Consider the following 23,880-nt stretch of genomic DNA (forward strand, 5'->3'; position numbering starts at 1 on the left):
TAAATATGATCAGAGTCAGTGAACTCAGGGGGCTTCCATAGCCTTGGCAGCTCATGACAAGAGCCTAGGGTGATTACTGATGCCATAAACAAGAGTGTCAATTTGTTAAGTCAACAACAGGAGTCACTGTGCACTTACTCCTCATGTAGGATCTTTGTCCTTAGTGTGCTGTACATTGAGATCTAATGCTATAACTAGTACTCAACGAGTATTTTTCACTTTATGTTTCTGTGTGGGAGCAAACTGTTGAAATCTTTACTTAATATATGCTAAACTGATCTGTATATAAAGAGAATTGAAAATGAATCTTGATATGAATGGAAGGGGAGAGGGAGTGGATAAGGGGAGGGTTGCAGGTTGGAGGGACGTTATGGGGGGGAAGCCATTGTAATCAATATTCTGTACTCTGGAAATTTATATTCATTAAATAAAGGTTAAAAATTAAAAAAAAAAGACTCCTTTCTCAGTAATTGATAGAATCATTCAGATGATCACACCCTGGGATAATTGACACCACCATCAATCAACATGATCTAATCAACATCGATAGATCACTCTACCTAATATAATACATGGCCCTTTCAAGTGTTCTTAGAACATATACCAAGATATGCCCATGATTCCTAGGATGGATTTCTTAGCTAATACAGCATACAAAGGAAGAACTTGTTCTTTATATAAAATAAATCATTAGGGTTAATAAAACTTTATTTAACACTAATTTTTGCCTATATTTGCCAGATGGTATTTTCTGTTATAGCAAGAATCTTTTGGAAATGTTTTCATTGTAGAAGTAATCCTACATATTCTGTGAAATAATTTCTAAAGCTTTTAAAACCCCAAGTCACCATTAACTATTCAGCCACATTTAATATTTAGTGTTAATCATGTATTGATACAGGAAATACTTACCAGATCCCATGAGAGCACAGATCAGGACCATGGAATTGTATTTTATTTCAGGAGCACTTCTCTCATCTGCTAGCAGTCTGTGTAAAATCTGTACAAGTTTAGCACTTTCTAGGTCTTTTTCAGCAGTGCCTAAAATATGAAGCAAAATGAGTTACATCTGCTGTTATGAACTCAGTGCATTCAGGATAATCCACCTTCCTCTGCTAGAAACTATGGAACCTCCCTAAAGAGACTGATAAATAACAATGATCTAGAAAAATAGTAAATTCAGACTACATGAAAATAGTAGAACTAGATTTCCATATACATTTGAGTTAATTAGACTTAATATTTAATAGGCAATTTATGAAAAGTGCTAAACAGACACAACCACTGCCATTAAGAATTAGACAATATTTTTTCTACCTCTATCAAGTTATTTTGAAATAAATCCTACATATCACTTAATTTCTTCCACAAATATTTTATTTCTTTAAAAGAAAGTCTCCTAATATAAATCTCATGAAAATTCCATCAAAAATTTCTATAGAAATAGATAAGCTTATACATACTAAAATGTATTTGAAAAGCCACTGGCTGTGGAATAGCTAAAACAATTTTGGTAAAGAATAAAAATTTCTCTATCCAATATTAAGGCTTACTATACAGCTGCAGTAGTCAAGATACTATGGTATCATCAGTAGAGGGACAGATAGACACAAAGATCAAAGGAACTGAATATAGGACAGAAATACAAGGGTATTTCAAAAAGTTCATAGAAAACTGGAATCAAAGGTCTATGTTGGTGAAAAAAAATTTTTGAGATCCATGCATAGTTTTTTTTCATAATATACATTTATATGAAATTTTTGAGGTATCCTCATACACAGTTAAATGAAGTAGAAAATAAGCAAAACATAGGCACTTCACCAAAAATATTTACAGGTCATGAATAAGCATATGAAAATATATTCAATATTATTAGCCATTAGGGAGATGGAAATGAAAACCACAATGAGATATCATTACATAGTGGTTAGGTTGGCTAGGATTAAAAATAGTGACAACACCAAATGCTGGAAAGGATGCAGAGAAAAAACTGGGTCAGTCTTACAATGCTGACAGAAATGTATTACAGCCACTCTAGAAAACAGGGTGACAACTTCCTTAAAAACTGAACATGTAGGTACCATACAACACAGCAATTGCATTCCTAGGCATTTATCTAGAGAAAAGGAAATGTACATTCACTTAAAAACCTGTACAAAAGTGTTTTCAGCTGCCTTATTTTTTAAAGCTCAAAACTGGATTCAGTTAAGATGTCCTTCAGTAGGTGACTGTTAAACTATGATAATATATGAAGAATCTTTTATTTTTTTTTATTTTTAACAGAGTGGACAGTGAGAGAGACAGAGAGAAAGGTCTTCCTTTTGCCATTGGTTCACCTTCCAATGGCCGCCGGCGCATCGCGCTGATCCGAAGCCAGGAGCCAGGTGCTTCTCCTGGTCTCCCATGGGGTGCAGGGCCCAAGCACTTGGGCCATCCTCCACTGCACTCCCTGGCCACAGCAGAGAGCTGGCCTGGAAGAGGGGCAACCGGGACAGAATCTGGTGCCCCGATCGGGACTAGAACCCGGTGTGCCAGCGCCGCAAGGCGGAGGATTAGCCTATTGAGCCATGGTGCCGGCCCTGATAATATAATATGATAATATAAGGACTTACCATGGAGTACTATTCAATAGTAAAAAGGCATGAACTATTTATATATAAATTAGATAACTTGAATTATGCTGAGCAAACATACAAAAAGTTAATCATAAAAGGTTATGTTGTTTGGCCCAATGTATGTAGCATTTTTGAGATGATAAAATTTTATTAATGAAGGGACACGTTACTGTTTTCTAGGGGATAGAGGCAGAAGGTGGGTGTGGCTATAAATGGGCATCAGAAAGGATCTTTATGGTGTTGGAAGTCTTCAGTATGTTAACTCTGGTGGTAGATGCAGTCCCACACAATAAAACTATATAGAACTTAACATATACACAAATAAGCATTAATAAAACTGGGGAATCTGAATAAGATAAGTAACATATCAATAGAGATATGCTATAGGTCTCCAAACTGTTACTACTGGGATCACTCTTTACTATTTCTTTCAATTGCACTGTAAATCTACAATTATATTTTAAAAAATAAGGACTCTTCAAAATGCTTTTAAATACATTATACAAAAGATTTGTAATGACAGTTTCTTATAGCCTGTAGACTGGAGAAACAGGGTTTTTCAAAGCGGATTGTGTATTTAAAGGCAGGATAGGTTTATTCACATTTTAGGGTCTAGGGGCCTAGTGATCACCAGTAACAATTAAAATGTGAATATGTATTATCATTTTTTGTAGTTCTAGGGTAAGGTGATCAGACCCAGGCAAATGCTCAACTATTAGGAAGCTGATGAAGTTGCAGTTTGCTTGGAATATACAAAACATGAAGGGCACAAAAACCAGATTCAGGAGTCTGTGCTGTAGTGTAGTGAGTAAAGCTGCTACCTGCAGTGCCGATATCCCATATGGGTGGTGGTTCAAGTCCTGGCTGCTCCACTTCCAATCCAGTTCTTTGCTATGGCCTAGGAAAGCAGTAAAAGATAGCCAAAGTCCTTGGGCCCCTATACCCACGTGGGGGACCTGGAGAAAGCTCCTGGCTTTGGATTGGCATAGCTCCAGCCATTGAGGCCATTTACCTTTTGGTTTCTCCTTGCTGGGATTGGCATTGGTGGGGCCACTTGCCCCAGTGAGAATTATGGCTATAAGTCATCAGTGGGAATTAAGAGGGGATTGGTTAAATTTACCCAGATGCCTTGAATTGGACAGGACCCACCTAATTCTATGAGCCCCTTTGTGTATAGGAGTCTTAGGTCTTAAACATAGGCCATGTCTTGATACACTGGGCTTGGCTTACTGTATCAGGCTGGGTTTATTGAGCCAAAGGCTGCTACTCATAAGCTAGATGCTTTACACTAGCTTCTTGTGAAAAATTTTGCCAAATAGGAATGCATTAGACAGAAATTAACACAATACTTCAGGCTCTGTTTTGGGGAATTTGATGGCAAAATACAAGTAAGAACAACACAGAAGATGGTAATTTAGAATGAAGGCAATTTTACAAAAGCAATAGAAACCAAAATGAAAGGGGTGATTAACAAAAAAATCAGTAGTACAGAGAGCAGAGATTGAAAAAGTCTGGGTTACTGGAAGAGGAGTGGGCTTTTCACTTGCTGTTATATATATATATATATATATATATATATATATATATATATATATATAGTTTGTTTTTTGACAGGCAGAGTGGACAGTGAGAGAGAGAGAGGTCTTCCTTTTGCCATTGGTTCACCCTCCAATGGCTGCCGCGGCCGGCGCACCGCACTGATCCGATGGCAGGAGCCAGGTACTTATTCTGGTTTCCCATGGGGTGCAGGGCCCAAGCACTTGGGCCATCCTCCACTGCACTCCTGGGCCACAGCAGAGAGTTGGCCTGGAAGAGGGGCAACCGGGACAGAATCCGGCGCCCTGACCGGGACTAGAACCCGGTGTGCCAGCGCCGCAAGGTGGAGGATTACCCTAGTGAGCTGTGGCGCCAGCCGCTGTTTTATTTTAAATACTTATTTTTTTCTTCCATGAAATCTGCTGAAAACATTGTCTATATTTTTTCAGTGGCTATAACTTGAGGTATTATTAAAATATTAAGCCAACCTCAGAGCACTGCCATAAAAATGTTACTAAAAGCAGAGCTGACGGAAACAGCTCTGACAACCTATCTAATGGATGTTCCCTTATTTCAGATACAGGTACAGGCAAAATGCTTCCAGTCAAGGTCCTATGTGACTTCAGTTCCACTCCTGTGCTTCCTTTCATACAAGATAAAAATAGGAGAAAATAACTTTGTCACTGGGGTACTTACCCAATTCTAAAGCTGCTATTAGTGCCAAAGCAACAAGGGCTTCGTTCTGCATTATTACATGTTCACTAGTTGCCATGGTAACTAGATGCTTGATGCCACCACTCTGCACAATGGTTTTAATTACATCCTACAATAAATAACAGAATTATAAACTTTAATTTTAAATATAGTGAAAGTGCATTACAATCAGTCAATTCATTGTTAAGCTGAGTGGTTTTGTGACAGTGTCCTGTATGAATCACTACTACATTTAACCACATTTTTTTCTTCTAGAAGAAAAGGAAAAAGCTTTTAGCTTTAAATAAATTCATCAAAAGATGACAACTTAAACTGCCTAAGTGAAAAAAGACCATTGCACCTCATATCAAGGAACAGAGAGGCCTAGAAGCTACCAAAGCTAAAGAAATAAAAGCCCCACTGCCTAAATGCTGACCTACCTCAATATCAACAGCAGAGACTAAAACTTGGATTAAAAAAAGGAAGGCCTAAGAAGGCCCAATTTTTACATTACCCCCAGGTAGTTGTTCTCTAGGTGCTTTAGGTAATGCTTTTATACATTTTTTTTTATTTATTTAATGAGCATAAATTTCCAAAGTATACATTTTTTTACTCCTTGGTTTGACCGGACACAAATGAGAACTATGACATGCAAACGGATCAAATAGGACTGCAATCAAAATTCTGTCTGCCCCCATGCTTCATGGTGTCCAGAGTATGGTCCTATCTCCATGGCAGGGTGGCAGTGGGCTCTGCATTCAGTACATCACAGCGCCAACAATGACTTTGAGCACAGTACAGAACTTCTGTTACCTCAGCGACTTCATCTGTGATGCTGGTATGATGTGTATCTTATAGGTTTCTTTTCTTTTTTTTTTTTTGACAGGCAGAGTGGACAGTGAGAGAGACAGAGAGAAAGGTCTTCCTTTGCCGTTGGTTCACCCTCCAATGGCCGCCAAGGCCAACGCACCGCGCTGATCCGATGGCAGGAGCCAGGTGCTTCTCCTGGTCTCCCATGGGGTGCAGGGCCCAAGTACTTGGGCCATCTCCACTGCACTCCCTGGCCACAGCAGAGAGCTGGCCTGGAAGAGGGGCAACCAGGGCAGAATCCAGCACCCCGACCGGGACTAGAACCCGGTGTGCCGGCGCCACAAGGCGGAGGATTAGCCTAGTGAGCTGCGGCGCCGGCCATCTTATAGGTTTCTTTAACCATTTTTGTCTTCATCTTATAGAGGATTTTGTTGTCTTAGAACTCTTGGATTATAAGAGGAAGAAGTCTCATTTTTAGAATATTTTAAAACCAGTTTTCTTTTGCTAATTTTTAGTACTTTGAAGTAAGCTCTTATATGTTAAGTAATCTAAGGTGGATTCAATGATAACAAACTGGGGGGTGGTGTTGCAGTGCAGTGGGTTAAGCCAACATTGTGATGATGGCCAATAAAGGCCCCGGTACCTGGGTTCTTGCCACCCATATGGAATACCAGGGTAGAGTTCCTGGCTTCAGCCTGGCCCAGTCCTGGCTGTTGAGGGGCGAATGGGCAGTGAACCAGCAGAAGGAAGTTCTCTCTAGGTTACTCTGCATTTCAAATAAATAAATTTCAACAAAAAATGACACCAAACTACTTGAAATAAGAAATTCTTTTCAAATTAATTTGCTAAAATATTTGAAAAAGGTTTTACTTCATACTTCTATCTTATGTACATTTTTAAGAAACCTATTTATATAGACAATATAATTTTTTTTAATGATCAAAAATACTAATCTAACTGGAGTCCAATGGTTACGTTTTTATGGTGGCTTTTATATTAGCTATATTCTGGCATCCAGTAAGTCTCTTTCCACTAACCTTTTTGAAAGTGAGAAGCTTTCAACATTTATTTTATTTCAAAGTCAGAGTTATAGATGGAAGATCTGTCTCTCTCTCTGCTGGTTCACTCCCCAGATAGATGCAACAGCCTGGGCTAGTAGTCCAGGCCAAAGCCAGGACTTTCCTCCAGGTTCCCCACATGGGTGGCAGAAACCTAAATACTTGGGCCATCATCTGAAGTTTTTCCCAGCCCATTAGCAGGGAGCCAGATGGAAAAGTGTAGCAGCCAGGACATGAACTGGTGCCCATACGGGATACTGGTGTTGCAGGCAGCAGCTTTACCAGCTATACCACAATGCTAGTCCTGAGAAGCTATCATTTAAAGTCTCTCTAACCTCCCAATTAACTGCCTACTTGAAGACAGTTTATTTGAAACTTAGCAAAGATTTTTTCGTTAAAAAAACCCACAAAGGAGTTTATGGAGTTAAGAGGATCAGAGGAGACTGAGATACACATGCTTTCACCTAGGAAGGCCCCAAGATGGTCATTTCATCTTCTGCTTTTTGATTCACCCTGCAAAGTCCAGTGCAAAAGAAGGAAGAGCAGGCAACGTACAAAGCAAACTGGTACATGAGAAATGAATAGTCCTCCCTTATATCCAGGCATAGCTTCTCCCTCTCACCTTTCTAGGACAGGTATCTGTTTCCTTTGGAAATGCCTGGGGCAGGTGTTGTGGTGTGACAGGTTGAGCTACTGCCTGCAACACCAGCATCCCATATGGGCGCCAGTTTGAGTCCTGGCTGTTCCACTTCTGATCCAGCGCCGTGCTAATGTGTCTGGGAAAGCCATGTGGGAGACACAGATGGAGCACATGGCTTCAGACTGGCCCAGCCCAGGCTACTGCCGTCAATTGGGGAATACACTATCTGTCTCTCTTTCCCTCCCTTCACAAATGTGTATTAAACAGCTACTACTCTATTAAGCTGCTTTACCTGATAGAATGCAGGATAAAGGGTAAAGCATTTTACCTGTGCTATGTGATAGAAAAGCAATCAAATATTGACAACTACCCTTTATGGAGCAACAATTATTATACTGAGTATAGATCTAGATCTTTTTTTCCTACAGAAAATCCCTTTAGCTAAATATTATCTCTAGTATATGGATGAAGAAACTGAAGGTCATATTAAGGTATGAAACCTGCCCAAGGTCAGAGAATGATTAAATGGTCAAGCCAAGGTTCGAATGCAGTTTGGTTACCGAGTCCATGTTCTTAATCTTTTATGGCTAGTGTAAAAGTAATGTAGTAAATTCATAGTGCCACACATGGCAATAATTTAATATAACGAGGTTCTGTGAGTGTATCGTAAAGTTATATTTTCATTTCAAGATTTTTCAAAAGGTGAAGGATATTTGTACCACTTCACATAGCAAGAAGGTTCATCTAGAGCAGTACAATTAACCAATAAACTTCTCAAGCTAGTCCTGAGATTAATTTCTTTCAAAGTATCTTATAATAATTTCTAGATACTCTACAATGAAACAGTTCTTTAGATAGTCCTTCTAATCACTAAATGTCTCTAAAAATTTGAGATTTTTACAAAGTTTAAAATAATGTCTTATTTTACAGTTCTGTTTTCTTTTAGGAAAATAAGCTTTCTCTTTGCTAACAATTTCACCTTTTTTAGCATTAACAGTCAATCTGTCCTTGATGACTGAAATAAACCCTGGTTGAAACTATGTTTAAAACTGTATAATAATGTTGATCACAAGTGGGATGTGCCTGATTTAAGAGATAATCAATTTACAAGTATGCAGGTTGGTGCTGCCAAAATTGTCAACACTGCATCATCAAAGCATTCTCAATATGGGACTTAAATATTTGTTGGATGAATGAGTGAATGACTAAGTATATTTGTCTAAACAAGCTTTCAGCTTAATAAACAAGTGATGATGAATGTTACACTCTGAAAGTAAAGATACATGATTATATCCTCAGTGTAGGCTACAGCTGCATTTGTTTGTTTCTGCTCTCTGCAGTTGAAGACCCAGCAAGTTGGTGAGGCGTTCCAGCTGAGGGCAGCCTTTCAGGTGAGTGTGAATTCACCTAATGGCATAAGCCCAGAATTACTCTGCATATGGCTACAGTGACTAAGTGGTGAGAAATCTTGTTAGCAAGTTCAGCCCTCCAAAAGTTTGCACTAAGACAGAATTCAGGGTGACTTTAAAAGGAGTACTATTTTCAAAGTTTAACACATGGAGAGAGCTGTGATTCATAACAGTTGGCTGAAGATCTATATGTAACAACAAGTTTGTTATTGCAAAAGTTTATTCCAGAAGAGCATTTTCCAAAGTACTAGGGTACTTCACAAAGTTTGGGGGAAATGGAATTAAGATACATTTTTGTGCAAAAATTTTGAAATCTAGCATATTTTTCATATGCGTTTCTTCTGTGAATTCTTTGAAAACTCTTGTATGCATTCAAAAATTAACACACCTTTTCATTCCAGTTTCCACAAACTTTGCTCATACGTCCAGAGTAATGTTAACAGGTGTTCCTGTTATGCTCTCTACGTAAAGTGTGACTACAAATTACAATCCTATAACTTCAAATTGTTTTCTGTTACATAAATATGCACAACATTTAGAAAGGTACTGTCATTCAAAGTGCCTACAGGGTGATGGGTGCTCAATAAGTACTCAAACAAATTGAGTCATTGAGTATGGGGTGAGGGGAAGCACAGGATGTTAGATGAGGGAAAGTCAAGATATTCCTCAAAATATTCAAACTTCAATTTCATATTATTGCATTTCGGTTGTTTAGGCCTTTAAATATAGTTAAGTTGGGATGCATCTTTTCATGGATAACGGTTTGTTGTATAACTTTGTTAATTGCTACAAAACTGAAGATACATTATAGATAAGTTCCTGTTACACATAGTAGTAATTAATCTAAGAGTTCCAAATTTAGATGCCAGAAACATGTCTGCTGTTTGTAACTATTTAAACAGAATTGTGGTTTTCCTTTAATTTCAAATCACTGCTGGTAATTCTAATGGAGTGGAGCAAGACTACAGAAAGTGTGAGATGGTGTGTTGAGAATAAGCAAGTTAGGATTCTAAGATGGTGGAATAGGGAAAGGATGTAATGCTTTATTTAGGCTAGCAGGAAAGATGAGCAAAAAATGGAAGTGCATTTTATTTTTTTCTTTTTGACAGGGAGTAGACAGAGAGAGAGAAAGAGAAAGGTCTTTTTCCGTTGATTCACCCTCCAATGGCCGCTGCGGCCGGCGTATCGCCTTGATCCGAAGCCAGGTGCTTCTTCTGGTCTCCCATGCGGGTACAGGACCCAAAAACTTGGGCCATCCTCCACTGCCTTCCCGGGCCACAGCAGAGAGCTGGAATGGAAGAGGGGCAACCGGGACAGAATCTGGTGCCCCGACCGGGACTAGAATCTGGGGTGCCGGTGCTGCAGGCGGAGGATTAGCCTAGTGAGCCGTGACGCTGGCCAATGGAGGTGCTTTTTCAAAAGAGGAAATTCAAATAGCCAACACACACATGAAAAAATGCTCAGGATCAGGGAAGCACAAATCACAACCACAATTAAGTTTCACCTCACCCCAGTTAGTCACTCTCATACAGAAATCAACAAATGCTGGTGAGGATGTAGGGAAAAAGGTACCCTAATCCACTGTTGGTGGGAATGTAAACTGTTGCAGCCACTGTGGAAGACAGTATGGAAAAACTTCTTAAATCTGAATATGATCCAGCCTTCCCACTCATGGGAAATTACTCAAAAGAAATCAGCATATGAAAGAGTTATCTGTACCCTCATGTTTACTGCAGCTCAATTTATAATAGCTAAGGGATGGAATCGCCCAGATATCCATCAACTGATGATAAAGAAATTTGGTATATATACACAACGGAGTACTATTCAGCCATAAAAAATAATGAAATCCTGTCTTTTGCAACAAAATGGATACAACTGAAAACCATTATATTTAGTGAAATAAACCAATCCCCAAAAGACAAATACCATGTTTTCCCTTATCTGTGGTAACTAAGAGTACCAAAATGTAATGATTTTGAGTGAAACTGACATTTTGAGATTCGATGATTGTATAAACAATCCCTACTTATCTCTACTGTTGAGGAACAGTTTTTTCTTAGTGTAAGGTTAATCTTATGAGTATACAGTAAACAAACAAAGTGGATCGTTATTAAAATTGAAATAAGAGTAAGGAGGAGGAAAAGTGGGAGCGTAGGCAGGAGGGAAGGTAGTATGGGAAGTATCACTATGTTCCTAAATCTGTATATATGAAATTTCTATTCATTAAATTATAAAAACTAAGCCAAGTTAGCTACATCTCTTCCTATTAACCTGGGGCTGAATCCAAACCTTGGAGTTACCTCTAAAACCACCTTCTCCTGCAAACCTTCTGTCAAACTTTGTCAAGATCTTCTCTTTCTTTTCCATCCAACCATATGAAATGTGTTCCTTTGTGTCAAAAGTGGTTAAATATCAACAATCCCAACTGCTCAACCCCAAATCTTGATTCAGACCATCATCTTTAATGCATATTTTTACAATTATTTTCTGATTGTTCTCTTTGCTTCCATTAAAGTCCTATGGCAGATTTCTAAATGAATGCCAAATAATGGAACTCTGCTACTTAAAACCCTTTAAAATTCTATGGAGAAACAAATCTATATATTTTCACTTGGCATGTCAATCTCCAATTCTCATTTTCTGACCATGGTCTCCATATCCTCTCTGTTCCAGCAATACCGCTTTACTTGTGGGTTCTCTCTAAAATTAGGCTGTTTTACATAGGCTGTGCTCTATTCCTTTCTTTCCCGCTTCTCTTGAGACAAGGAACACATTCACATTTTTTCTTTTTTTTTTTTTTAAATCTCTAAATAAAAATATTTGGAGAATTAGAGTTCTAAACTGACTCTTTTCATGTATAATCACCATAAGGTTGTACAATGGAAATGATCAAAAGGCTCAACTTAGAAAAACGATTAAAAAACAAAGGAATATAATCCAGATACTAAATGAGGTGCCAGGCTTCTGACCTGGGTTCTCACCACAATGATAGCCAGTGAATGAACAAATGAACTAATTTAGCTAAGTACCATGTGCCAGACAGCTATTAAGTTGGACGCTACTATGGGAAAGCATTTTGTCCATCTGGATACCATATAATTTCTAAATGCTCACAGCTATCAAGGTTAGTACCTGGCCCACAGAAGATGTTTGCCACTGACACTGGTAATAGTGGTAAAAATAGAAGCAGCAGCAGCAACAGCAACGTCTATTGAGTGCTTCCTATGTGCTGGGTACCAGCTGAGCACTTTGTATATATGACCTCACTAAATCCTCAACACTTTCAGACAGGTATTATCCCACTTTTCATATATTTAGATACAGAGTTGGTGCCGTGGCATAGAAGGTTAAGCCTCCACCTTTGGATGGGCACTGGTTCAAGTCCTGGCTGCTCCTCTTCTGATCCACCTCCCTGCCAATGGCCTGGGAAAGCAGCAGCAGAAGGCCCAAGGACTTGGGCCCCTACACCCACGTGGGAGACCTGGAAGAAGCTCCTGGCTTTGGATTGGCTCAGCTCTGGCGGTTGTGGCCATTTGGGGAGTGAACAAGTGGATGGAAGACATCTCCCCCTCTCTGCCTGTAACTCTACCTCTTAAATAAATAATCTTAAAAAAAATACATAAAGAAACTTGACCATTTAAATGGTAGAGATAAAAATGAGAATCCATAGGGCCAGTGCTGTGGTGCGTAGCAGGTTAAGCTGTCATCTGCTGGTTCAAGTCCAGGATGCTCCACTTCTGATCCAGCTCCCTGCTGATATGCCTGGAAGGCAGCGGAAGATGGCCCAAGTGCTTGGGCCCCTGTAACCATATGGGAGACCCAGATGAAGCTCCTGGCTCTGGCCTGGCCGTTGCGTCCATTTGGGGAGTGAACCAGTGGATGGAAGCTTGCTCACTCTAATTCTACTTTCAAATAAATCCATCTCTGTTGATTCCAAAGCCTTATACTTAACTATTATGAAATACAACTACATAGAAAAGCTCAATCTTCAATAATTTTTCCCCAGAACTGTTGATGAACATTTTATGTATAAATACATAAAAATACAAGCTTATTATGTACAATCTAAGCTGCTGGGTCTCATTATCTAGCAACAATTTCCTCAGGAACTTACTTTTGATTTACTGTGCCGTATGAGGGCTGACAGCAGTCTGTTAGACTCCCCCATTACACCAGCATGATCTTTGGCTTCACACCATTCCACCAAACGCTCTACTAATTTAACATTCTTTCCCAGTTGTTCAGCAGCTTCTGCTATAGGAAAAAAAGTCACAAAGGAATGACAGGCAATCAGCTGAAATAATTGGTAAAGGTAATAAGAGTGTGAAGGAAATTACATGTCTTAAAAACACAGAACAATGATATTATTAAAGCAAACACTTCAAACACTCCTTTTCTGATGGACTATTTGGCATTTTCTATAAAGTTGTAGACTTCATTATAAAATATACAAACAACTTCATACCCTTTTGATTAAGCCTGGCAGTCTGTTAGTATTCTGGCAGATCTGAAGAACTCAAAGCAATCAATGTGGAAAAGAGTTCAGAACTTAGAAATAAGTAAATAAATATAATTTATTCCAAGGAATGGTTTTCATGGCTGTTTTTACAATGGAAAATCTATGACTTTGAAGATTTAGGGAAAATTGAAAATGGATATGGGATTACTAAAGACAAAAAACCCTCAAGAATTGATAATATGCTAAAACCAGGATCATATATATATTAATAAGGGGAGATAACAGTTTGGTTTCTATTTAAAGGCAACTATAACAAGCATGAGAATTAATGGAGTTCCAAAATATTTTTATCTTTTATTTGCTATGTATTTGATGGTTACATAATTCTGAAAGTTAAAAACAAAAACCTCTTTCAATTAGAGAGGCACATTCAGAGTCCCATACAAAAATGAGGAATTTCCTTTACCTTGTGCATCTATTAACATTCTCAGTGTTCCCAGAAGTTTGAACTGCACTGGCGGCATTTCGGATTTAAGGAATTTCAAAACCGCCTCTGTGACCCCAGCTGATAGCATCTTTGCTTTATTTACAACTAGAGACAGGAGAAAGAATATATTTAAGATGGTGTTGGCATTCTTGATCATAAACATTCAATTCAATACACAGTTACTGAGTGCCTATTACCTTTACAGTTCCATTTTAGATTTTCCTATTTAGAAGCAATTTTGCTACTTTTCTGCGAATTTTAAGAATAGAACTAGAGTTGTGTATGTAAGCATCCTGTTTGTCTATATAAGCATAACATACACAATCATAATGGCTTTTTAAATGCATTCAAATACTTAGTTACATAATGCATAAAGGAAATCTGAAAATACTGACTTGTTATTTACAAAAAGCACAGTTTCTCAGCTTTAATGTTTTTATTTCTTTGACCCAAGTGTATTAAATGTAATTGATATCAATAAATATTAATATGCTATATAAACCACCGAACTCATATAGGTTGGATCCTTATGAAATCTATTTTACCTAGTCAGATATTTATTTTTAGAAAGCAGAATAAAATACTTTTAACTATCTTCTGTGTTATTTCCCATGATAATTTGATTTCATAGTTCAAAAGCCATTTATCCAGACATTTTTTAAAAACTATTTCTGCATGTAAGGAAAATGTCATTTTTTAGGGGATTCTGTTAATCAATGCCATTATCTTTTCTAAACTGGAGGTGCTTAAGAAAGCTTAACTGTACAATATAATGAAAATCTAACCATTAAAAAGGTAATAGTCTTTGAATGATCTGAATAAAAGCAAAGATTTTGTATGGGATACAGTCTCAGAAAGCTTATTAATAAATGGAGAGCATATGTTAAATAAGAAAAATGTGAACAACTTAAACTCTTATTATAAGTCAGGAAAGATACTCAACTCACATAATATGTTCCCCAAATGCTAGATTTTTTATTTTCTACATAGTTGCCATCTTTCTTACGTCTTACCTGGAATGGCTAGGTTTCTGAGGGCACTTAGTGCTGCATGCTGTACAGTTACATTTCCATCTTCTACATGTCTGTCCAATAAATCCATAAGTTTTTCTACAATTCCGTTGTCTACCATATGTATACAATTTCCATCTAAAAATCAAAAACATTTTTCTCTTTAAAAATGTTTAGAAGTATTCTGTAGCACTGATGTATGCCAATTAAACATTAGGGACCCAATTCTTATTCCCATCAGGTTTATAGATTTTTCTGTTTATGGAATGAGAAGTATGATTGTAAAGATTCCTAGAGTTTGAAAGAGCAGAAAAATAACCAGAAAGATCTCTTGCTTATAGCCTGATTATCAGGAAAAGTAGAAACCACATGTTTAAAATGTCCACTGATAGTTTTAACATATAGTGCAATATGTTTGTTTTCTGCCAATGTTACAGTGACTGACAATCTACCTTCTGTTATCATGGCTGATACTTAAGTTGTTTTTCACTTACAAACCACAGAGGATATTATATTTTGGCTTCAACAGTTATCAATAGTTTGCCAGTCTTAACTCTATCATTAAAGAGTTAATTACAAAACAAGAGAGTAACAGTAGAATGTCAGCTACTATAATACATTGCGTGTCAATAATTCATATTGGAATGAAATCAAAGAGGAAAAAACCCCATATTTGCAAGACAGTGTGAGTTTCTAGACTGAATAGGAGAATCAGATACCATAAATACAGAGGTCTAGTGTCACTGAAATATTAAAATATTCTACTCTAGAGGATTATTCTCACGTTTTATAGGCATTAAAGTATAGATTAAGGCACAACATTCAGATTAAACAAAATCAAGAAAAATGGCATAATTCAGATCAAATGTACATTAGAATGAGACTCATTTACTAAGCTCTAAAATGCAAAATATTTAAAAGAAATACTTTATTAATTTACAGATCTATTAGAATTTAGTTGAATTGCAAAGAATGTGCAATTTATTAGGATAGTCTCTATAAACAGGATATCTAAAAAATTAAGGAAGTAACAAAAACACATAGTGCACAAACTCTTAAAACTTTTTTTAGTAACATGTAATACCTGTACATTTTCAGTACAATGCAATATTTCAACACATATGTACTGCCCAACCCAGGACTAGCTTTCCGATTTTCTTATCCTTTGTGCTTGGAGCCCATCAGCTCTTTTTTCTAGTTCTTTGTATGTTACATTACTGTGAACTATTGTCACCCTACCATACTATGGAACACTAGACCTTCCTACTACATGTTACACATGCTTCTGAACTCTTCCAGCATATGAAATGGAAAAGCAAAAATAAAAAATATAGGACATTTGATTTGCAAAGGAGGGACCAATACGCTTACCATTTCGGGCAAAATTTGCAATGGCCAATGCTCCAGCAAGCTGTAGCTGGTGGTTATTTGATGGTATCCAAGAAAGCACCCTTTGAAACACATTGCCTTTTCCTCCTTCAAATAATTTCTGCATGGATTCATCTGGAGGTAAATGAAACAAATGGCTAAATAAAAGAAAAATAAGAATAACAAATCCATATTCCTGAGTATCCAATTGGGAAACTACATACCCCACAAACTTAATTTATAATAGGAAAGGTAATGACTTTTTGTTCTGAGCCTTTAGTAGAGACCAGAAAACAGTTAAGAGTTTTTCTAGTCTAAGTCCCAGATGGACATCCAGTTTTCAGTCCTTTAGCGCCACAGCAATCTCCTCTATATGACTGTTCTTAAAATACGGGATGATAGCTTGCTTTCTTTGGTTCAGTATCTCTTGTCCTCTCATTGATGTGTTTAAGGTTTCAAGATCATCACATCAACAGGATGTGTGATAGAAAAATGAAAAGCTTCCTGGTATAGTATCTATAGAAGAGATTTCATACACTAAAAATTATCTGACAATCATGTTCTGTGGGTGGCCTAAGTTACAACTCACCTCCAAGAAGTAATAAAACCATTAGATCTGAAGCAGTTTTGAGCTCAGCAATATCATCCTCTTTGTCACTGTCCACCTTCTGCTGAACAATCTCTAGCAGGCACTCTACCAGGCCTGCTTCAACCAGCTGCAATTTAATGGCATCTGAAAAACAATGTGAACAAAACCAAAATATGCAATTAAACAGGAGCTCTCAAATTAGCAATCCATTATTAAAAAACAGAACAAAGTAAACACAAGACTTACATAACACATCTTTGGGAATTTGAGTTTCAAAAGGAAGCACCCGACTCTGCAGTTTAAATACATAATAGCTTTATTTCATTTTTCTGTTCGTAGTTATATCACATTCCATGATGTCATGCAACACCCAAACAAGTCAATTCTCAGCTCTGAAGGCAACTAGTATCCATTATTATTCTAAAGGTTATGCTTATGTTTAGAAAGTCAATACTATAAAAGATTACATATCAAATATGCCTGTAATATACATACCTGTTACATAAAAGTTAAAAATATATCCCCAATGTGTCTCGCATATAAAGTTATTGAAAAGTAATGATGGGCTGGCACTGTGGCATAAGTAGGCTAAGCCTCCGCTTCCGGTGCCTGCATCCCATATGGGTGCAAGTTCAAGTACTGGCTGCTGCACTTTCAATCCAGCTCCCTGCTAATGGCCTGGGAAAGTAGTGGAAGATGGCCCAAGTTCTTGGGCCTCTGTACCCATGTAGGAGACCTGGAGGAAGCTCCTGGCCTCGGATTAGCCAAGCTCCAGCAGTTGCGGCCACTGGAGAGTGAACCAGCAGATGGAAGACCTCTCTCTCTCTTCCTCCCTCTCTCTATAACTCTGCATCTCAAAGAAATCTTAAAAAGCTATTAATTTCAATCTACATCCTCTAAGTATATTTGGATTCACATTTGCATAGATGCCATTTTTCTATTGTAATTAATCTACAACTTTATTAACTTTGAAAAGTAATGTTTTTAAAAAGGGCTTCAGGATTTACTTAATTTAAAACTTTCTTGGGTATGAGTATATGGTGCTTTATCATACTAAATTCTACTTTTAAGTATGTTTTAAAATGTTCCAAATAAAAGTTGAAAGAAATGACTGTAAAGCTCTCTGATGGGTAACCAACAAAATAAGGTTTTATAAAAAGAGAATTTATCCCAAATATATTTTAAAAAATGATCTTCATCACAGCAAACTCCACCACCAAATCAATGCTTAGTCTTTCATTATAACATTTATTTCATTGCAGATTTTATATTCATATCCATATTTGTATCCCATTCATATTAGATTTAAATTTATCTATGAAAATGCTTTGGATGTAATGATACTCCTTAACATAAAGACTGATCAACTGACCTTAGAAATACATTTGCTATACAGAAATTTTTAAATGTAAATTTTACTTTATTTATTTAAAAGAGTTAGAGGTCTTCCTCTCTGGTACATTCTCCAAATGGCCACAACAGCTGGAGCTGGGCCAGCCTGAAGCTGGGAGCCAGAAGCTTCTGGGTGGAAGGTGGCCCAAGGATTTGGGCCACCTTCCACTGCTTTCCCAGTCTTAATTGCAGGGAGCTGGATCATAAGTGGAAGAGCCAGCCGAGACTCAAAACATGCGCTCACATGGGATGCTGGAGTAGCAGGCAGCGGCTTTACTGGCTACACCACAATGTCAACCCTGAATTTTACTTTTTAGTTGCCTTACACTGCAGTCATTGGTTTCCTGAAGCTGTATATGCACATAGTCTCAAAGATAGCAATAGCAGTTTCAGCTTGTCACTTGGGAGAAAGATTTATACACACACACTTAAGACTTTGTCTTTCAGGCAAACAATGTGTAAAAATTTAGCTTTTTTCTATCACTAGAGTCACTGAATTTTCTTTGGAATGTTGTTTCAGAATATTCAACCTGGAATATTTGTCTTTTTTAAAGGCACATTCGCACTGTGCCATGCTGCAAGTAGGGCGTTTCCTTGGTTACAGAATGCTAAGGTTAGAAATATGTGGCAACTAGAATTTAAAATCATGATGCAAAAGTCTTATATTTTAAAAACCCTAAACAAATCTCAACTTTAATATCAGAATTACTCTCCTTTGCATACATAGGAAATTAGCAAAAGCTTAGTTTAAAAGCAAGTTTTTTGAGAGGTGGAGGGAAAAAACAATAAATGCACACACTTATTTTGAAATATGATAAGGAAGGTTACAGGTAATACTCTAGCATAAAACTGACAGAAAATTACAATAAAATTTTCATCTTGCCAAACTACCAAATGAATTTCTCCCTAAAGAATAAGACTTAAGGCATTTAGAAAATTTAAAATATGTCAAGATTAACGTTTACAGTTCTCTATTCTCAGTCTTGACTATAGTGACAGGAGAATTTAAATGGCCTTAATTGGGATTAGTAAGGCATTGTGGCAAACCAGATTTACCAACACCAATCTGAAGAAATCTACCTTCATTACCTCCACTTTCATACATATACTTTGTATACATACATTGGTGTATGTCTGTATCATATATGTGTATATATTTAAAAATTTTTATTTTTACATTTCATCTGCAAGAGAGACATTAATCTTCCATCTGCTAGCTCATTCCTCAATTGCCCCCATCAGCCAGAATTTGGCCAGGCTAAAGCCAAGAACCTGGAACACCATCCAGGTCTCCCACATGGGTGGCGAAGGGCCCCAGCCTTTTGCCATCATCTGCTGTATCCCAGGATGCATCAGCAGGAAGCTCAATGAGAAGCAGAGTACCTGGGAATTGAATTGGCATTCTGATATGGTATACGGGCGACCAAAGTGGCAGCTTAACCTGATACAACACAATGCCTTCCTTGAAATCTTTCTTTAAATGGTGAAGAAAGGCCACAGATGTAGAAAGTTGATACAATATGCAAATCAATGGTTAGAAAGCAAATAACCATGAATCTGTCTCCCAGATCAAGAAATTCATTGCCAACAACCTGAAGTTCTGATAAGCACTCCCCTTTCTTACAGTCCCCTCCCCCTTAACCCCCCTTTAATCACTACCCTGATTGTTATGTAACCACATCTATACTTTTATTGTTTCACCAAATCATCTCTATAAACTGATTTAATTTTACCTCTTAAAAACTTTACATAAATAGAATGTTATTTCTTAGTGTAAGCTTTTTCAACAATTTATAAGATTCATCCATACTTAATGGCTATAGCTATCTTCATTCCTTTTCCTAACTCTATTTTTCCATTGTATAAATGTGCCATGATTTATTTATTCATTCTGTTAATAGATATGGATTGGTTTCAACTTTTTATCATTATAAATAATATCGCTTTAAAAATTCCTGTAATGGCTCTTGGTGCACATATTTTCTGTATATATTCCTGGAAATCAGAATTGCTAGATCAGAGGGATGCACAGCTCTAACCACAGTACATACTATTTTCTTAACTGTATCAATTTATATTCCCATTAAAACTTACTCCACATCTCAACAACACCTGATTTTATCAGAATTTTCAAAAGGTATACAGTGTTATTTTGGTTTTTTATTTTTTTGTTTTTGCATGACCTGATTATTATAAAATTGAGTATATTTTCATGTGTTTATTAAACAGTTAAGTTTTATCTTTTTTTTTTTTTAAGATTTATTTATTTGAAAGAGTTACACAGAGAGAGTAAAGGCAGAGAGACGTCTTCCATCCAACGGTTCACTCCCCAAATGGCCGCAATGGCCAGAGCTATGCTGATCTGAAGCCAGGAGCTTCTTTCTGGTCTCCCACGTGGGTGCAGAGGCCTAATGACTTGGGCCATCTTGTACTCTTTCCCAGGCCATAGCAGAGAGCTGGATCAGAAGTGGAGCAGCTGGGTCTCGAACCAGTGCCCATATGGGATGCTGGAGCTTCAGGCCAGGGTGTTAACCCACTGCGCCACAGCGCCGGCCCCTAGGTTTTATCTTTTGTCAAGTGCCTATTCAGATCTTTTACATTTTTTCCCACTGAGCTTTCTACATTTTTCTTATTGATGTGTGGGAGTTTTTAGAAGTATACTGTACACTTTGAGGCCTTTGCTGGGTTGTAAATATAGTCTTTGGCCCACTCTTAGTTTTCACTCTTAAATGGCATCTTCGAATAATGTAGGCAATCTACCATATGGAGCTCTTTGTGACCTAAGCAAACTTTCTGTACTTCAAGGCCACGGTGATATTGTCCTGTGTTATATTTTCAGGAAAGCTTTTTGGGCATAACTTTCACATTTAAGCCAATAATCACCTGGAGTTAATATTCTACATAGAAGGACAGAAATCTAATTCATATTAATTTAAAAAAACTCATCTAGAAAACTGATCTCTAAACTGAGTATATATAATCATTTACAAATAATAATAATATTCTTTCTTTGCTACATTCTCTCTTTCATTCTTCCACTTCAATGTACTCATAGCTCCTATACAAGATTAAGCAGGAACTGGGATAATCTTTATTCCCAGTCTCCAAGGGAATACTTTTTTATTTCACCTCTGATGTTTTCTGTAGGCTTCTCGTAGGTATCTCTTTCTGATTAAAGACAATTCCTCCTAATACTGGCTTCCTAAGAATTGTTAAAATCATGAATGGACAATTAACCTTATCAAATCCTCTTTCTTCCATCTGAGATCATGATTTTTCTCCTTACATGTTTTAAGGTGATGAATTATCTCAATTGCATTTTGAATATTAAACTGCATTACATTTTCAGAATGAATACAATCTGGTATGTTCAATTTAAGAACATTACTGGAGTTGATTTGCTAGATCTATCTTCATGATGAGATTGGTCTTTTATTTACATTCTTGTATTTTCTCTGTTGGGACTTGATATGAATAAAGAATTTTTTAAGAAAACTTTAATAAATATAAATTTCAAAAGTACAACTTTTGGATTATAGTGGTTTTCACCCCATAACCTCTCTCCCACCCACAAACCATCCCATCTCCTACTCCCTCTCTGATCCCATTCTTCATTAAGATTCATTTTTAATTATCTTTATATACAAAAGATCAACTTAGTATATACTAAGTAAAGATTTCAACACATTAATTTAAGAAAAGATTGTCTAATTTTTCTAGTATCACCCACATTTCTAAATGCATTGGCATCAGGGGCCAGTGCTGTGGCATAGCGGGTTAAGCAGCTGCCTGCAGTACTGGCATCCCATATGGGTGTCAGTTCAAGTCCTAGCTGCTGTACTTCCGATCCAGCTCCCTGCTAAAGTGCCTGGGAAAGCAGCAGAAGATAGTCCAATTACATTTGGCCCATACACCCATGTGGGAAACCTAGAAGCTCCTGGCTCCTAGCTTCGGATCAGCTCAGTTCTGGCTGTTGCGGCCATTTGGGGAGTGAACCAGCAGATGGAAGACCTCTCTCCCTGTAACTCTGCCTTTCAAATGAATGAATGAATGAATGAACGTATGAATGAATGAATGAATAAAGCAAGCTTAAAAATGTATTGGCATCAAATTGTTCATAACATCCTATTAATATATGTATGATCTGTAGTAAGTTCTTTAGCATTCTTGATTTTAGTTATTTGTGGTTCCCCCACCCCCTAATTAATACCACTTTAGGGGTTTAGTAATTTAATAAGTCTCTTCAGATTCAACTTAGGTGATTACATACTTGTATTAGTTTTATATTTTCTATTTCATTAACTTCAGCTATTTTTATTTTCTTCCTTCTGGTTTTTAGATTGTTTTCTTTTGTCTCCTGAAATGAATACTGAGTTTACTGATTTTAGCTTTATTCTTTTTCTCATATGTATGAAAAAAAATATATAAAACAAAAGCTTCTCTCTAAATCTGGCTTTACTTGCATCATAAAGATTTGAGATTCAGTGTTTTCTGAGATTTCAGTTTTGACTATGACCTTGTCTAAATATGATCAGAGTCGGTGAACTCAAAAGGCTTCCATAGCCTTGGCAGCTCATGACAAGAGCCTAGGGTGATTACTGATGCCATGAACAGGAGTGTTAATTTGTTAGGTCCACAACAGGAGTCACTGTGCACCTACTCCTCATGTAGGATCTCTGTCCTTAATGTGCTGTACATTGTGATTTAATGCTATAACTAGTATTCAATCAGTATTTTTCACTTTGTGTTTCTATGTGGGTGCAAACTGTTGAAATCTTTACTTAATATATGCTAAACTGATCTTCTGTATATAAAGAGAATTGAAAATGAATCTTGATGTGAATGGAAGGGGAGAGGGAGTTGGAAAGGGGAGGGTTGCGGGTGGGAGGGAAGTTATGGGGGGGGGGGGGCATTGTAATCCATAAGCTGTACTTTGGAAATTTATATTCATTAAATAAAAGTTAAAATTAAACTTCAAAATTAAATATACTGTCTTTTTAAAATAAATACAATTTAGCATGGTTTTTTAATGATTACTTTTCTTAGTAATAACTAGATATGGCAAGCACAGTCAAGGATCCCATTCTTAAAAAAAAAAAAAAAAGAGATTCAGTGTTTTCATCTTAGAAACACTTCTACCTTTTAGTATGAGTCTTTAACCTCTGAGGTACTGGAACACATACATAGATACATAAACACACACACCCCTCCTACTTTCCACCCACTGGTTCTCTCCCGAGATGCCATACTGGTGGTAAACTTTCTCAGTGTTTACTCTGAACATCTTTATCTTAGAGCCAAGGGGCCTCTTGAATATTTGGTATGTTACACTAATTTCTGATTAATTCTCTACCAAAATTTCTTCAAATACTACCCCACTACCTCTATCTTTATTCTCCTAGTACTTCAAAAAAACTTACAGGAGAGTTTCTCACTTTATTCTCTGTATCTTTTATCCTCTTCTTTATAAACTGGTTCTGTTAATTTTTACAAAAATTATTTACCCTTCTAATTAATTAATTTTTACCAGATAATGTGCTTTGTAGACACAAATTCTAAGAACATAATGATATTCCTTTCTTCCATCACTCCTTCCCTCCCCCTCTATCCCTTTCTGGATCCCATCCTCCTTCCTTCTCCCATTCTTTTTTTGTTATTGAGATAGCATATTTTAAATTGACATAATAGTAAAAAGACTTAATACTTCACTGAATAAGACATTTTAACAAGTAAAAAGCAAAAAGACCCTTAAGTTTAGTGGGAATAAGAAAACGACTATAAACAATAATTAAAGGGAAAAATGACCATTTC

General features: G+C 37.0%; 1 protein-coding gene across 6 annotated transcripts in view; it reads right to left on the minus strand.

Annotated features, from left to right (window-relative positions):
* Positions 1-23,880, minus strand: part of RAP1GDS1 (Rap1 GTPase-GDP dissociation stimulator 1) — a 170,356-nt gene that overhangs the window by 10,273 nt on the left and 136,203 nt on the right. For 3 of the 6 annotated variants that reach the window (XM_070047837.1, XM_070047840.1, XM_070047839.1), the window contains 7 exons: positions 16,678-16,821; positions 16,092-16,223; positions 14,724-14,858; positions 13,690-13,815; positions 12,879-13,018; positions 4,848-4,974; positions 913-1,041 (listed from right to left, as the gene is read on the minus strand). In XM_070047837.1, coding sequence (XP_069903938.1) covers positions 913-1,041; positions 4,848-4,974; positions 12,879-13,018; positions 13,690-13,815; positions 14,724-14,858; positions 16,092-16,223; positions 16,678-16,821 — 933 coding nt within the window. The remainder of the gene's footprint in view (positions 1-912; positions 1,042-4,847; positions 4,975-12,878; positions 13,019-13,689; positions 13,816-14,723; positions 14,859-16,091; positions 16,224-16,677; positions 16,822-23,880) is intronic. The other 3 variants (XM_070047841.1, XM_070047838.1, XM_070047842.1) reach the window with 1 other exon arrangement.

The sequence above is a fragment of the Oryctolagus cuniculus genome, chromosome 8, assembly GCF_964237555.1.
Source record: "Oryctolagus cuniculus chromosome 8, mOryCun1.1, whole genome shotgun sequence".
Classification (NCBI taxonomy): Eukaryota; Metazoa; Chordata; class Mammalia; order Lagomorpha; family Leporidae; genus Oryctolagus; species Oryctolagus cuniculus.